The 16,014-nt window shown below is 45.7% G+C and overlaps 1 protein-coding gene across 1 annotated transcript in view; it reads right to left on the reverse strand.

Annotated features, from left to right (window-relative positions):
- The window catches only part of PPP6R2 (protein phosphatase 6 regulatory subunit 2), an 876,013-nt gene that overhangs the window by 198,430 nt on the left and 661,569 nt on the right, over nt 1-16,014 (reverse strand). The window contains exons 17-19 of the mRNA XM_086918845.1: nt 2,731-2,828; nt 2,358-2,415; nt 1,359-1,486 (exon numbers count right to left, since the gene is read on the reverse strand). Coding sequence (XP_086774971.1) covers nt 1,359-1,486; nt 2,358-2,415; nt 2,731-2,828 — 284 coding nt within the window. The remainder of the gene's footprint in view (nt 1-1,358; nt 1,487-2,357; nt 2,416-2,730; nt 2,829-16,014) is intronic.

Genomic DNA, 16,014 nt, shown 5'->3' on the forward strand with positions numbered 1-16,014 from the left:
GTAGTGGGGCAGTGTTAAAAGATTCCCCGTCAGTCGGCGTCCCAGTGAGAGCTGTACCGCTTTTAAAGGTACCCCTGTATTGCAAGGAACCCAATTGGTTTGGCTGTGTCTTTGTTCTTCATTTGTTGAAGTGACTCATCCACAGCTGTCCAAACAAGTTCCTCCATGTGAAGGGCCTGTTAATTACGGAGACTTGCAACTCCAGTGTAAAACCCCACAGACTGAGCAAGGGATGCCTCCTGACTGTTGGGCCTGTGAACATCTCTGCTTGTGGTTTCCTCAGCATCAAAAGAAGATTCCTTTGGCTCTTTTCTGATACTACTCAGAGAAGTGAAGCATCAGTTCTTCAATTTTGCACCTTTGTGTTGTCTAACTGTTGAAGAGTGGGTCTGAATGTGCCATCCTTCTCCATAACGTGGCTGCTGATACCTCTACTTTTCTGCCCACTGTGTCAATTATTTTGCTCTTTGACTGCTGGGTGGCCTGTGGAGGAGAGGAGAAATGGACTTTGTTCTAGCTGTTAACACAATTTCCTAAACTGCTATTGTACTACCTTTAATGTACACTGGGTCGTACGTAGAAGTTTATTCTACTCTTTGCCTTAAGAGGATGCTGGCTCTGTAAGCACCAATTTTCAACGTTCAACCACTCCTTTATAACCTGGGTATCTTCGATGATTTCTTTGTTGCTCGAAAGTCCTAAGTCCTTAAGGGACTGATGGACGTGTCTTGAATGTGCCATGATGTAATGCACCCACTTTTATTTCTCTCTTACCTTTAGGAATCTGAGAAGAAAATCCTCACACGCTCTTTAACACTCAGTCTGATGGTCCTTAGATAGATAAATTGCACACCCTGTGCTTTCCCTTTTGAGTGACCTTTTCGTGGCATTGGAGGTAAACTCTAAAAGGGGTGTTTTCCATTCCCATGGAGGCCTGAGTGGGATTTCCACATTCAACACCACTCTGCTAGCATCCATTCTCTGACCTGGAGGTCGAAGTCCAATAGAAAAACCTGTGTTTTTTGGAGATGATCTTCGATGTGTCCTCTGTCCTGAATTCTTGGTTGACTGCAATTGTGTCATTTCGGTTCTTTTTCAGTCCTTTCCTCAAACACTTTGGTGTTTTTGACCAGGAGTTGTGGACCTTGATTTTATACCAAACGAAGGAAAAATGAACCTGAAGATGGTGGCAACACAAAGTGACTTTGAGGAGTGCTCACTGGGAAGGTTCAGGCACACGTACTGGTCAACACCAAAGAGAGGGGTAAAAAAAGATGGTGGAAAATGGGCAGCATGTGAATCTAGAAGATATTCATGCTGCAAAACCGCGAGGACTTGGGCAATTAGGATTGGCTTACCTCGTTCTCGATTTGACTTGAGCAGCATAGTTGATCTCCTTTTCCTCCCAGATATCCTCCTCATCTTCGTTGTCGTCAAACGGCTGAATGACTTCATTGCAGCACGCTTCAAACAGGGATGCATTCGGCTGAAACACAAACAACTGGTGTAGAGTCCTTGTGTATGTGCTTGGAAGATACATTAACCCACTTCTAAGCATATCCAGTAGTCATGGTCACAAATATGTGTTAAATGATGTAGTTTTCTTTAATTAAATGCAACTGGATATAATTAATTGAAGTAACACTTTCTGTAATGACTACTCTATAGCGTTCATGCTTTCACACATGCCATCTATCTCAGGGATAAGCTAAATAAAGTCCCAGGCAAACAAATAAAGGCGTAGGAGCGATGAAGGGCAGGGAGGCTGGTAATAATATCAATTGCTTCATCTTAATTTGCGGTGGTTGGCTTACCCAGGAACACAAATCCCAAGGGTTTGAAGTGGGAAAAATAACCCACAAAGCAGGGTGGGGTCAGAACCTCAATGCAATCCTTTCCTGCAAATTAGTTATTCAATAAGTGCATTAATTTAGCCAATTATGTTCGGGTAATGCAGAAACGGTTCATAATAATACGACAGGTTATTGACATTTATCAAAAGACAAGGTGCTCCTGCAAAGTCACGGCACAGAGTCAGTGAATAGAGTGATCAAAAAGTGCTTGTGTTATACTCCGATATATATCTACACATGTGAATTATTGGGACGATATTTTTTTGCAAATGGCACTCAAAATTTAAAACTAGTCCACATAATTTACTTTTGATGTTTCGACCGCCTAACTCAACTACTTAAAACAGGCTCATCATCAGGACAGAGTAAGAACAGGAGACAACGAAAATTAAGAGAGCCATGTTCTAAGTAATTGTGTGAAGGGGTCCAAACTTCGACAATGAAGTATGTTGACTGTTTCTAGATTGCTCATACTATAGTACACACACAATAGTTAAAACTTACACTATCGTCGTCTGCCTCAATATTGAAGTTTATCTCTGCGATCCTGTCAAAGGGTGCACTGAAAGAGAAAGCACTATGTTATGGTCCTGTGCAAGATTTAAGTAAGACTTTGAGAGCATTAGGAGTTGTACTGATATTACTCAAACAGAAAGGCTACCATAGACTAAAAGTTACAATATGGTCACACCTCTCATTATATAGGTGTCCCAGTTTAAAGTAGTTGCTAATCCTGCTGATTATATTGCTGCAGTCAAAAGGTCCAGGAGATTGTGGCCCTTACCGAGGCTAAAGTGCATATATACAATCTAAGTACTTAATGGAATTTCAGGGTAGAATGAAGGGGAGTAGGGACGAGCGACACATTTCCACATACTTGATATTGTCGTCCTGCTCTGCAAACTCTTCATCATTAAACCCAAACTGGTCAACAAAATTGGCAGTCATCTGCTGGATTTGGTACTCTGAGAACGCCTAACAATAAAAAGAGCAGAAATTAATCAAGGGAAAAATAATACAATGACCAGTATGAAAATGTTACTTTTCTGCAAAACTAATGTTCTTTCTCGTTTCATGTTATAAAATCGTACCCTCGAAATGGTCCTTTTATAGATTTAGAATTATGCATTAAGATTTTGCATAACCAAAAGTATAGGGGGGTCATATTGAGAACGGTTTTCTTTGTGATTAAAGTTACACAGGAGGTAAAAATGTGTTCTGCATAGTATAAATAGTTTATGAATGTTCTACCATGCTAGTCATGCCCAAATTGGCATTTGTTGTTTTCTTCGTTGGCACTCAAAAAAGTTGACCTGTTCTCTCAGAAAATAGTATGGATCCAAGCATGAGTAGTTATTCACTTCATTGCCTAGCTAAAATACATCATTTCAGAAGTTGTGTAACAAGTTTGCTTTTGCAGCTACACTATTTCAAAATGGCGATATGGCACGCGTCTGTTTAAATATATACAACTAAAATTAACATAGTAAACATCATACGCATGAAATGTGCAATTCGTGCACAAATATTGTAACCTGACAAAGCAGCCCATCTGCTCCATCTAGACCACATATTTTTCTTTCATAAAACACATTTTGCTATTTCCCAGTGCTAAAGGGTAAAACTTGCTTAATCGTGCAAAGCCCAACCTGTAGAAGTCATAACTGGTGTGAATAAATGGCTGAAGAAAGGGAGAATAGAAGAGAAACAGGGGAAACAAAGATAGTTATAGCATGCATTGTAACCTTATGAGATAGAATGTGAGATGACTCCCATATCTGGAAAGTTAAAAGAAGGGGAGGGGTGCTATTCCAGGTTGAGTCTGTTGGAACTGGCTGGACTAGGAACACCATCCTGTTGTATTGTATCTCAATAAATGTTGTCTTCTACATGACTGGAGGCTCTCATTTTATTACAACTTGGCAAGGCCTGGATAGTCATCCAAGGACAACCACACAACATTGAAACGCTGCCCACATATGATCAAAATGAAAACAACATCCTTCCAACCACACCCCCTACATGTGTAGCATGCTACTAATGTAGGGAAGTGCTTCAGCGCCTGACAGAGGCGTAGTAAACATTATATAAATGCTGCAAAGCAATACAATACAAAAAAACTCCGGAGAAGTGCTGAAGAACAAAATGGTTACTTAACTGTAGGAGTAATTTTGAAACTAGAAGAATTTCCTAGATCCACATGCTGCCATCTAGTACTTGGGTTAGGAATTTGCTCTTTTCCTTTCTTCTTCTTGTTGATATGGGTGTCATCAAGATGTCAACCATTTGAGCCCTTGACCCTTCTTGAATGATGCCAGAATTATGCCCATGGAAACCCCTTGATGTGGTCTCCAACTACAGATCCCTTTTGGGCGACCCCCTTGTAGGTATGGCTTACACTTCTCGTATTTTATTTAGCTTCCGTTCTTTACAAATTCACCTTACCCAAGGATGTGGGAGGGTCGAACATGAATCCAGAAAATTCTTCAAGCTGCAAAACTAATTTTGTTTTGCTGCAAGAAACTTCTCTAGATTCAAATGCGGTGCATTGATTTTGTAGTGCCATAACTCTTCCTTTCGTTGGCTGGGGTTACCAGAGTGTGTGTATTTGCAAACTAGTGTTTTAGTATCCCTTGTCCCACCTGAGCCTCCTTGTTAGCTTGAATGTCTTCACATTGTTTTGTGAAGGTGTGCATGGAAGACCATGTGTGTACCATGCAGATGTTGTTTGAGGATAAGTTGTCCAGGAACGCGTGTGTTGCTCTCTTCTTTTATGGTCATTATTTAGTGACCCATGTTGCTCCCTTCTTTTATGGACATCATTTAGGAGGTCACTAGGGGTCTCAATTTCGAGTCTTGGCATTTTCCTTGCGACCCCTGGCAGTAGTCCTACAACCCCTGGCCTTAGAGGTTGTTGAATAAGTGCTGGGATTACCAGATAACAGGGCTCCATGGAGTTTGACACACTCACCTTATCCTGCAACGAACGGGAGGTTAAGCTGCTGTAAACAACACTGCAATGATACACTGTTGCCTTCATTCATATTCTGGTGTCTCTGGGCTGAACAGTGTCTTAGCAGATTTTTGTGATGGCAGCACCATTTGATCAAACAATAAATGAAATAAACTAGCAACATTATTATTAACTGTTGATGCTTCAGCAGGCCAGTCAAAAAGGTGTCTCAAAGTAACCTTGGCAGTCCTTGGGAATTTTCAGAGGGGGGAAAATAAGGCAGAGGTAAGAGACGACCAGGGGAAGGAATGAGATGTATCAAACACAAGTGAGGAACAGAGAGGCAAAGATATGTGAGTGGGTGTGAGAGCGAGAGGGTGAGATAGAGAGAGTAAAAGGAAGAAATGAACAGTTGAGATAGATGAGGCGACAAATGTTGTAAGACATAGGTGGGAGCGACATAAGAGGTGATGAAGATAGAGACAGGCTCAAAAGAGACTGCAGACAGCCAGCGAGAGAAATACAGGGGAGAAACGTGCCAGACATTCAAATGAGAAAGAAAGTTAAGTGGGACAGAAATTGAGGGGGAGACAGGTGTGGGAAAAAAGTTGATAAAACCGCCTCGGAAGAGACATCAGCGAGAAACGTGAAAAAGATCTCTCAGAGAAGGAGAGAGAGCTGAGAGGCAGGTGAAAATGAGACAGAGGGATAGTTGGAGATATGTGGAAGAGAAGTGATAAAGACTGGTGTAAGAGAGCCCAGAATAAGTGAGACAAAGTGAGGAGGATACAATGAGAGGCATGAGTAATGAAGAGACAAACAGGTTGGAAGGAAAGAGCTCCATTGTTTTTATTAACATTTTCGTGAGAGGTAAGAACATCTCCCTAAAACCATTCCTGGAAGAAATTGGGTTCACTCATTTTACTCCCTACCACTCTGAGCAAGTGTCATTATGGTTAATCTCATAAGACATCACTGAGCGAGTCAAAATTCACATGTTTCAGTGTTGAAAGTAATTTGATATTACTTCCTGTGATGTAATTAAGGTCAAAGGGTGTGTGATGTTACTTCTGCTACCACTGACATTATGGTGCATTGATTTCCATCCCTTCTTCTTGTTGAGTGTGCCTTTGACTTTTCTCCCAAAATCACACCCACTGTTTCATAACATATCTGGATTGCCAGGACTATCCATCTTCCAATAGATCTTTTAGTGACTGGGGAACCTTTGCTTGTTTGCGGAAAGTAAAAATGTACCCCCCCCCACCCCCCCCTCCCCTTCCTGATTAATTTAGTTTTTGGTATGTAGTAAATAATTACCCTTCTAACATCCAATGTATTCAGCAAAGTCTCTACTTCTTTTCTTGTGTATTTGTAGTTAAGGTTTAACTTTTGTAAGGGCCTGTAGATAACCAACTCTGATTAAAGATCTAATATCAATCAGCAAGGTTGTCTTTAGAGTTATATGCTGAGTTAGGGCGGAGTCCCATGTTATGCATGGGTTGAAAAGGTGCTTTCATAAGTTGTGTCAGCTCCAGGCTGAGGTGCCACACGGCATCGGCTATTGCTATTTTCTTTGCCCCCGCTAGGAATCTTTTGATGACTGGTGCACTGAAGACACGTCTTCCTATTACTCACCTTGGATAAGTCACTATGGATGTCAAGTTTGATTTAAGTGAGGCGTGGGAACATTTATCATCTAGTAGGTGTATGAGGCTGAGATTACAGAAGGGTTCCATGTTCAGCACTTACTAAGCACTTTTCTGCTGTTACTGCAGAGTATGAATCTGCTCTATTTCACAGTGTAGCACTTTCTTTTGTTTGGCCTTCAGGCTTCTTTAAATATCTCCATGACACTTGCTGGTAGACCTATGTGACCAAGCTCTAGGACCTTAGGAACCATGCTAGGCTCAGGGTTCAGGTTCCAAGTGATAGACATGCCCTGTGTGCTATAAACAGGTCTTGGTGTGATGGCAACCTCATGACCCTTTCCTTTGCCATTTCCACCAGATCTGAAACCATGTTTACCTGGTTCAATGAGATGCAATCCGTTGATACCATTTGATACATTTCTGCATCAAATGGTATCAACGGAAATGGGTGAAAAGAGAAGGCAAATTTCACTGACATTTCTACCAACACTGCACTCCCTATTAACTAGTGGTGTGGATAACCTGGATGTGCAGCTTCAGGATCTTGCATTTTCTGAGGTTGCGAACAAGTCTATGTGTGGTGTCCGCACTTCTGAAAGATGTCCTCCACCAGCTGTTGCTTTAGTTCCCACTTCTGTGAAGCTTTTGCCTGTCCACTTCGCATTTTTGCCTTGGTTTTGTACTCCTAGTAGGAGTATTGACACTAGCGATACCCTTCTTTAAACACCCCACTTCCATATGTCTTGTGCAAGTTTGGACAGCATGAAATTGTGTTCCCTCCGTTTGCGGAGGTAGAACATGGTGGTCATGTTGCCTGTCTGGATCTGGACTGTCCTTCCCCTCACGTGGGTCTGGAAGGCCTTGAGGGCTAAGAAGACCGTCTTGAGTTCTAACACATTTATGTGTTTCACCCATAGGCCCTTAATGTTTAGCTTTCCTATTTGGATTACCCAGCCCATTGGGAATGCATGTGTTGTGATGGCAACTGAGGAAGTTGATAGGTTTTTTTTTTAACAGTTGTCTTTATTAGAATTAAAAGAATAGCAGTCACATATAGATCAACAATCGTTACATGTTCAGACATACGTTGTCTATAAAGTTCACCTGTCAAAAGTTCGTGGTCACTCAGCCATCTGTACCGCTCCTGGTCCATTGACGTTCCGTCATTACCATTTCTATGGCAGGTGAGACACATAAACCACCCCTGTAAACATTCCACTTTCCCCATTTCCTATCCCACTTCTGTGGGCAACCTCTAGATTTGAAAAACTCTTTCTGCGAGCACACATCTTCTGTCTCCTGTCTTCTCACAACTGTGCTCCCTGTTGTGAGAAGACAGGTACATGTACTCGTGTATCCTGTGTATTGGATTTACTATCAGCGAAGCGGAATTGTCCGAAGATATATTCAGTGAAGTCTAAGATGTGTAAGAATTGAGGAAACTTCTAACTTGTCTCTGATTTGGAATACCATGACTTATTGTCCATGGAAGGACTGGATAATGTTTAAGCCCTGATGAAGTCAATTGATGCAAAAATTAGCATCAGACGAAGCACGTGTTGGCTGTGGCTGTGTGGTTATTAAAGGATTTATTTGAAGAAAATACCATTAACGACATTGGAATACCATAAATTTGGATTTGTGGATCACTTCCTTCAACGGATACGTTTTCTTTCAAGAAAGACATTACTCCTGCACTTGTGTGAAATTGTTCTTTATACTTTTTCAGCAAAAGAATGCTGTGTTATTTATTATTGTGGAGCTCAGGGAGATACCAATGTTAATTATTGTTCAACTCTGGCTTGTTATTCAGAGTTTTCTGGGGATTGCATGGTAACCTGTCCCCCTTCTCTCTTGGAGTTCACTATATATACGAATCCATCTGTTACAGTTTTTTACCACTTGCTGTGCGCCTGACCTTTGGCCTGGTTGCCAATATTTCGAGTGATGTCTTTCCCTAGTGCTAGGTGCATGTGCCGTGTAGCCCTTTCCCATAGGGCCTGTATGAGTGAACATTCCCATATTATGTGATAGAAGGTTACCTCCCCGTTACCACGGAGACACAAGGAATCCTGTTGGCTCGCTATCTTTGCAAGGGTGACACCTTTGAGGTATGAGGCGTTGGTAGTTTGATGGGTCTGCTCACTGTAATGTTTGAATTCCACCCATGTGTAGACGGACTGTGACAATGACTAGAACTTCCCAGTTACCAGTATCCATTGCTGCTGTAGTCACTCCTGGAGTGGACTAATGTGAAGCCTCCCCTGGAACATTTGAGAAATGCAAGAGGTCTTCATAACCCAACATTTTCCCCACTGTTCTAGGTGTCATACATTGACCCTTCTGGTAGAGGTGAGCTTACTCTGTGCCTGGACTCTCTGTTACAGGGACAGCTTTGACTGAATTTAGTGTCAATCCTAGGAAAGTCTTTACTATCTGTAGAATTGGGGACGGTTTTTCCTAGTTCAGGGAAAAACCTAGTTTGTGGAAAATCAAGATCACATTTTGAATATTGTCCTGTTGCGGTCTGAATGATTTTGCCTTTATGAGCCAACATATATTCCTCATCCCCGTTGAGATATTGCAATACGCCACTGTGTTGCAGCTGATGTCTCCATTTAACGGCCCACCAAGGCCTAATACTTGCTCTATTTGTCAGAAGGGAGCCGGCCAGTGTTTTCAGTCTCTTACATGCTGTTGTAACAATCGGGGAATGCGCACCCACATTGCCCTTGATATTAGATGGGTCTTGGGTAGAGTGACTATACTTCTTTTCTACCCTCAGCATTTCTGTCTTTGCTTCAGTTCCTGGAAGACCTCCTGGCTCTGATGTAAGTCACTGGGCAGCATGGGTAGAAACTGGCTTTATCTTTTGTGCTGTAATAGTGTTTTCAGGAGGAAACATGACCTTGTTTGCTCCTTTTCAACCTGGACCACATAAGAGTCTGCTTCCCTTTAGAGTGTTGTAGGCCAATATCATTAGGGGGTTAAAGTTGGGATTGGTAGGAGTCGACCCCAGTTTCTCATCCCTGAAAAGATTCTTGTTCGATTTGACCCTCTTCTGTGTCTTCTTCATACTTGAAATAATTCCTTCTCTACCTTTTCCTGAGGGTCTGGTGTGGCTGGAGGTTTCAGCTCTGTAAGACCTGTTCACTGACCTTTTTATATGACACCTTCTGAGGAATTCAGTGCAACTTCAAGGAGTCAAACTCCCTCTTCCCCTTCATTTCAGCCTTCAATCACTACTAATTCCTTTCGCAGCTGAGGGCCTTCTGATCGACATCGACCATCTGAGGCTTCTTCTTCAGTGTCAAAACCTCCCTTTCGCAAGGCTCCTCCTTCCGAACGGCTGCTTAGAAACATGTTGTGTTTGGTATCAAACACCTTGGAATCGTACCTCCACACCAGTAACTGGTGTGAGAGGTATGATTCCACCCTTCAAAAGCGAGCTTCATGGGTCACCGGTCTACCCGGCACCAGCCTTCTCGACCAGAGCAGCACAAAATGGATGCTGCCAGTCACAGACACATTTCTGTCCTCCTGCCGCCGAGCCAAGCTCGAGCAGAGGAAGGCATGAATATAGGTATCCTGTCACAGGGAGGTGTGACCACCTCCCAGACAGGATTTAATGTATTGGGGCTGGGTGGGTGCACTCCGAGTGCCAGAAAGTCTGCACTGGGGGCACATTTGGTGTCCCTGTGCATAGTCCAGCTCAAACCAGTTCTGAGAGCCATTGGCTCCTGCTATGGCGCGAAACTGGACAAAGGACATGGGCGTAGCCAACCCTCTGTCCTGCCCCTCCCCTAAGCGGGTCCCCTGAATCTGTCCAACCCTTTCCCGTGGGGATGAAGTGGGTTACCTGGCTACAGGACTTTAAATTTTACCTGGACAAGATTCTACTAAGAAGAACTCAAGTGCTTCGACTGTCTGCATGACGATGGACAACTGAAGAATCTCCCTTGGAGTAAAGGAGTTACTCCCCTGCACAAGCAGGCACCTAAGCGCATCTGATCGGCTTGCTTCTCCAGAGCTCCTGAGGACTCTGAAGATTTCAGCAACACAGGAGGTGAGTTTCCGAAGGTCCCGGAGGTCGATCTGCCCCCTCAGTGATTACGAGACCAGTATCCCTCGCGTGACCCGAACCCCTGTGCAACGTGTATATTTGCGAGTGTATATGCTTGTTGGCAATTCCCTAGCTTTTGCATTGGACTCCGTGTAATCCTGACCCTGGGCTGTATGTGCACCGAAGAAATCCGGCCTCCTCGCACTGAGTGTCCACGGGCTTGTGCTTTGCAAACTTGCTTGAGGTCTTCTCGCGACTCCTGAGCCGTTGACCTGTGTGTCCTGACGAGGGTCATCTTATTTTATTTTAGGCTCCCTGGTTGCTCCAGACGTGCCCTGACTCTCCATTGCTTGGAGAGTCCTCTGGACCTTGCTGGTCCACACCGTAAGTGGTTTGTCCTACCTGTGTGGGTTGCATTTGCCAAGGCTTGTTGGTGCTCCAGCCGGACATCGACCCCTCAGCACTCGACATCCTTCGTGGGACAACTCACGTCCGGATCTTGGTCGTCCTGGATGTCTCCCGGTCCTCGTGGCTGCAGAGTTGAGCATCCCTTCACACCTGAAGCACCAGACATCGGTGGGCATTCGACTACTGAGCCCCTGGTCACCTGAAGTGACCCAGACTCTGTCCCCTCTGCTTTTAGGTTCCTCTCACCTAGAATCCATGTTTTGATTCCACCTGACACTCTTCGCCTTCCCAGATGCAGTACTTCTTTGCAGATCTCCATTGAAAACGACGAACGTTTCCGACACCACTTGACCCCTATACACCCGGCTCCTCTCTGTGATAGGTAACATGGGTACTTCGGTACTCACTGGTGGGATCACTCTAGAACCTCCTATGTTCCAAAGGGTTTGCTTGAAGTCCTCGTAGAAGTGTCCTTAAACTGTAACTTTGCAATCGCGACTTTCCCATAGAGTTGTACAGAGCATGCGGTCGGGTTTCCTCACTGCACCCGTCCTCTGTGTGCTCCCTGTGTCACTGCCTTGGGTGGTTTCTTGGGGTCTCAGCGATTCTACGTGCTCTAGGCACTGTGGCTAGTCAAGTCGTGATTGTTATACCCTTTTTTTAGCGTATGGTTCGCTCTCCCCCGGAGCACGCTATGTATTGTGCTACTTACTAATGTTCTATTGATTCTGTATTGTGTGCTTTTTGTTCTAATCTCGTGTAGAGACTAGTAGAGAGTGTTATATTAATACATACATATTTTTATATAACTACTGTGTGATTCTCCTTTCATTTAGTCATTCAGGAGGTGGTATTCTGGTAAAACAAGCTGCTTTACAGTCCCTTCAAGATTAAGCCTGAAGTTTGCTCTCCATAGGTACCACTAGGATCGCTTTCAATAAGGTTATCTTTGACCTCATACATCATAAAAGTCGTGTTGGCTGGTACATGGTGCCCACTTTAATTAGTGGACAGCATACACTAGGCCACTTTCTCACAACTTCACCGAAGAAATGAGATGTTGGAACTTGCCAGCCTGGGGACACAACCCGTTGAATTGTATCTAAATAAATACTTTTGTCTACATGCCTGGAGGCCCTGTAATTTTACTTCATCATGCAAGCAAACTCTCTATACTAACCAAGAACTCAAACTGCGGTATAAGCCTTGAGCCAGAGAGCTAGAACACAGAAACTAGTATTGGGTGCAAAATTGGGAGGGGGAATCCTTAACCATCGTCACATGAACACCACATCAGAGGAGGCAGTGGGGAGAAAGAGTGTGTGCACTTTTTGAGTGCAATTAGCAGAGTGAGTGCAAGTGCGAGAGCAGAAGCGGCTCCTCCATGGAAGGCGCCAGGGCATTGATCTGCCACCTTGTTCTGACAGGAATTGCTTGCTTTACCACTTTTACATGAAAACAAACAGTCTTGCGGATCATTTGTTGGCATGTAAAAGATGTAATTTCAGGTAGGCAGCAGAAGAGGGCTCTACTGGGCTGTATTGCACATGTGTTGAGCGGGGGCTGTTACAGCCCTAGCCTCACATTGCCACAGTACATATCTGACATGCTGCACTTGTGTCACGAAGTGCAGCACGTCAGATAATGAAGTGCAAGGACTTGTCAATCATATGCCCTGCTACCCTGTCAGAAGTCGGAATAGAGAACAAGCATTAGCATAGACAATAGGTCTCGCCTTTGGGACCTTATAAGTATTTAATTATGCAGCACAATATCCTTGGTGCAACATCAACTGTTGCATAGCTAAACACTTATAAGGTCCCAAAGGTGAGACCTATTGGCTATGCCAATGCGTGTTTAACTGTGTTTCTTTCAGCAAATGTTTTACATTTTCTAGATTTCCTTAATTTCCAACCCCACTGCCTATTTTATATATTAAACAGTGACGGTAGCTTCTGTGTAGTTATGGTTGCGATGGTGCTGTGATTTAAAATTTACTTTTGTATTTTTTTAATAACATTTGATGACCCTGTGGATGGGTTTGCATGAAATGTACTTACTCGGTTAAGACCACACACTCGTGGGCTTATTTATAAGCACATTTCGCTGCCAGTGTGTCACTTTTTTATTTTTTAAACCGATTTTGTGTGAACTCACATATTATGCATATTTCGGTCACCCAGAGACAAATGCCACCATCAATGTATCAGCTATATCTTTAGTCACATTCATAACAATGAATATCCATTAACACTCCCCCCCTGAAGAAATATTGCCACAGGATGTAATCAATATGCAAGCCCCCTCCCTCTCCCCCCTCCAGCACCCTCCCTGCATGCCAGCTCACCCACCTGACGCATAAAATAGCAAAACATTATCATGCCATGTACGATCCATACCAACTGCCACTGTTCATAGTCCGTGTCCTCATATCGTCAGGAGGGTGACCTCCTTGGGTGGCGGGTCTAGGTCCAGACCCCGGTAGTCCGCCAACCGTTTCCAAATTTTGAAATGCTTCTGGGGACAGCCCCTTGCTAGAAATACAGGTTGTTCCATGCCCATGCAGTAATCCATTCCGTTCTTCCAAGCTGCGAGTGACGGGGCCCGGGGGCTTTCCATGCTTTCGCAATATCCCGTTTCGCCAGTGTAAATCCTAACAACATTAAGTGGCGTTTATACCGGTTTCCCCCGACCCCAGCCATGATATGCAAGCAGTGCAAGTTTGGGGTCCCTCTGTATCCTCCAGGCTAAAACTTCATCTAGGCAACGATGGACCCCATCCCAAAATCTTCGCAACGATGCGCAGACCCAAACCGTGTGTATTAATGTGCCAACTTCTAGCCCACTGCGAAGGCAGTCGGGGGACGCTACCAGTCCCGACTTCCACAGCCGCTGTCTGGTGTAATATGTGCGGTGCAACTATCTGAACTGGATTAGTCGCAGGCGGGTGGATATGGCTGCCCCCTTGGGACTTTCGAGGGCCTCAACCCAATCCTCCTCGTCCAGGTCCCCGACGTCCCGCTCCCAGTGGGCTTTAAGGCCACTAAAATTTCGAGGAGCAGTGCCGTACTGATGTCTGATAGATACGCAATAGTTTTTTGTCTGGCAGCTCACCCATGAAGATTTTCGCTTCGATGGGACTGAATTCAGGGATCCGCTCCAGGCCAACCAGGGAGGGCGCTAGGGCATTGCGGAATTGGAGATATTTATAGAACTGGGTGCGGGGCATCCCAAAGTCCTCCTGTAAGTTCGCAAAGGATTTAAGGGTATCTCCAGACAGAACTTCGCCCAGGGTGGAAATTCCAATGGCGTCCCAGCCCCTGAAGCCCGTCAAGGCATCCAACTGCGGGAGCCTTCCATTGCGCCAGAGGGGGGTTTCCTGCGTAAGGACATTCCACCAACCCGTCCGCCGCAGCGCCTGCCTCCACACGTGAAAGACCACCTGCGTGGCTGATGGGAGGGACCTCCGAAGGGGTGCCGCATACAGAAGCGTATGCACGGACTCCGAGCCCATTAAGTGTCTCTCAACGGCGTAGGCCGGGTCCCCCCGGTCGCCATACCACCAGTCATTCAACACCAGAAGATGCGCCGCCTGAGAATACGAGAGCACGTCCGACGTGGCCAGGCCACTTGTGTAAGTTGACAAAAAACACGTCCGTAGAGCCACCCGGGCCAAGCCCCCATCCCACAAAAATCCGCTCAAAGCTGAATTAAGCTGCCGAAACCAGCGGGGGGGGGGGGGGGGGGGGGGGGGGGGAATCACATGTGGATGATTCTGTAGTTGGTACACCAGGCGTGGGAGCGCCACCATTTTGAAAATTGCAGACCGACCGAGAATAGATAACGGCATCCGCGCCCAGACCTTCAGGTCCTCGCGTACCCGATCCCACACTGGAGTGATGTTGCGTTCCCTGGATATAGCCGCATCTTCGGATAAGAAGACTCCCAGGTACTTCACCACATCCGTCGCCAACCGGAGGCCCGATGCCCAGTCCCCAACGCTCCGCCGGTCACCCAACAGCCACAGCGTGGATTTGCCTGGCTTCATGTATAGGCCGGAGGTCTCACAAAAAATCAGCAAAATGCGCAGCAGTCGCGGCCCGGAACGGTCCAGGGCAGTGAGAAAAAACAGGACATCGTCAGCGTACAAAGCTATTTTATCGGTAAGACCAGGCGCCCGTTAGAATTCTTTGAGTTGAGCATCAATGTGCACCCATGCAGCGAGAGGCTCCATGGCGAGCCCAAATAAATATGGGGAGAGGGGACAGCCCTGTCGCGTCCCCCTCTGGACCGGGAACGAGCGAGACACTGCGTCTCCGACACGCACCGATGCCGTAAAACCTGTATACAGCAAGTGGACATACGCCAAAAAGCGTGGGCCGAGATTTAAGCGGCTCAGCAGGGCAAAGAGATACGTCCAGCTGAGGGAATCAAATGCCATGTCCATATCTGCTAGGATCAACGCGGCCGGCTCCCTCAATCCTCTCCAGGCTGACACCGCCACCTGAGCCCGCCTGATGATATGGCGGGTAGCCCGCTGCGGCATAAACCCGTCCTGATCCGGATGTATCAAATCTGTAATATGCGGCTTGAGCCAGGTGGCAAGGGCCTTCGCCAAGATTTTGGCTTCGGTGTTCAGGAGTGATATTGGGCGGTAGGACGCATGGCTCTCCAGGGGTGTCCCAGGCTTCAGAAACACCACCACCTCGGCATGGTGCCAATCCGGCAGGAGTGACCCACTCTCGCATGATTCTTCAACGACCGGCCGAAGAAGCGAGCCCAGCTGAACCGAAAACCTCCGGAAGAATTCACTGGGGAATCCGTTGGAACCCGGCGCCTTGCCCCGGTTTAGTTCGCCCAGGGCGGCACCCAACTCCTCGTCAGTCAGAGGCTGATCCAGCAGATCCCTAACCTCATCCGAGACGGTTCTTGGTGGGAGATCATCGATAAAACGCTAAACAATATCAGCCTCCAAACACTCCCGGGGGGCGTATATACCCGGCGAAACTCTCCGCAATCTCCACTGGATCTAACATGGGCTCCCCCTCAGGGTTACTATCCGAGGTAGCGGCTGGGCATGCATGA

This window comes from Lissotriton vulgaris, chromosome 1_1, assembly GCF_964263255.1.
Source record: "Lissotriton vulgaris chromosome 1_1, aLisVul1.2, whole genome shotgun sequence".
NCBI lineage: Eukaryota > Metazoa > Chordata > Amphibia > Caudata > Salamandridae > Lissotriton > Lissotriton vulgaris.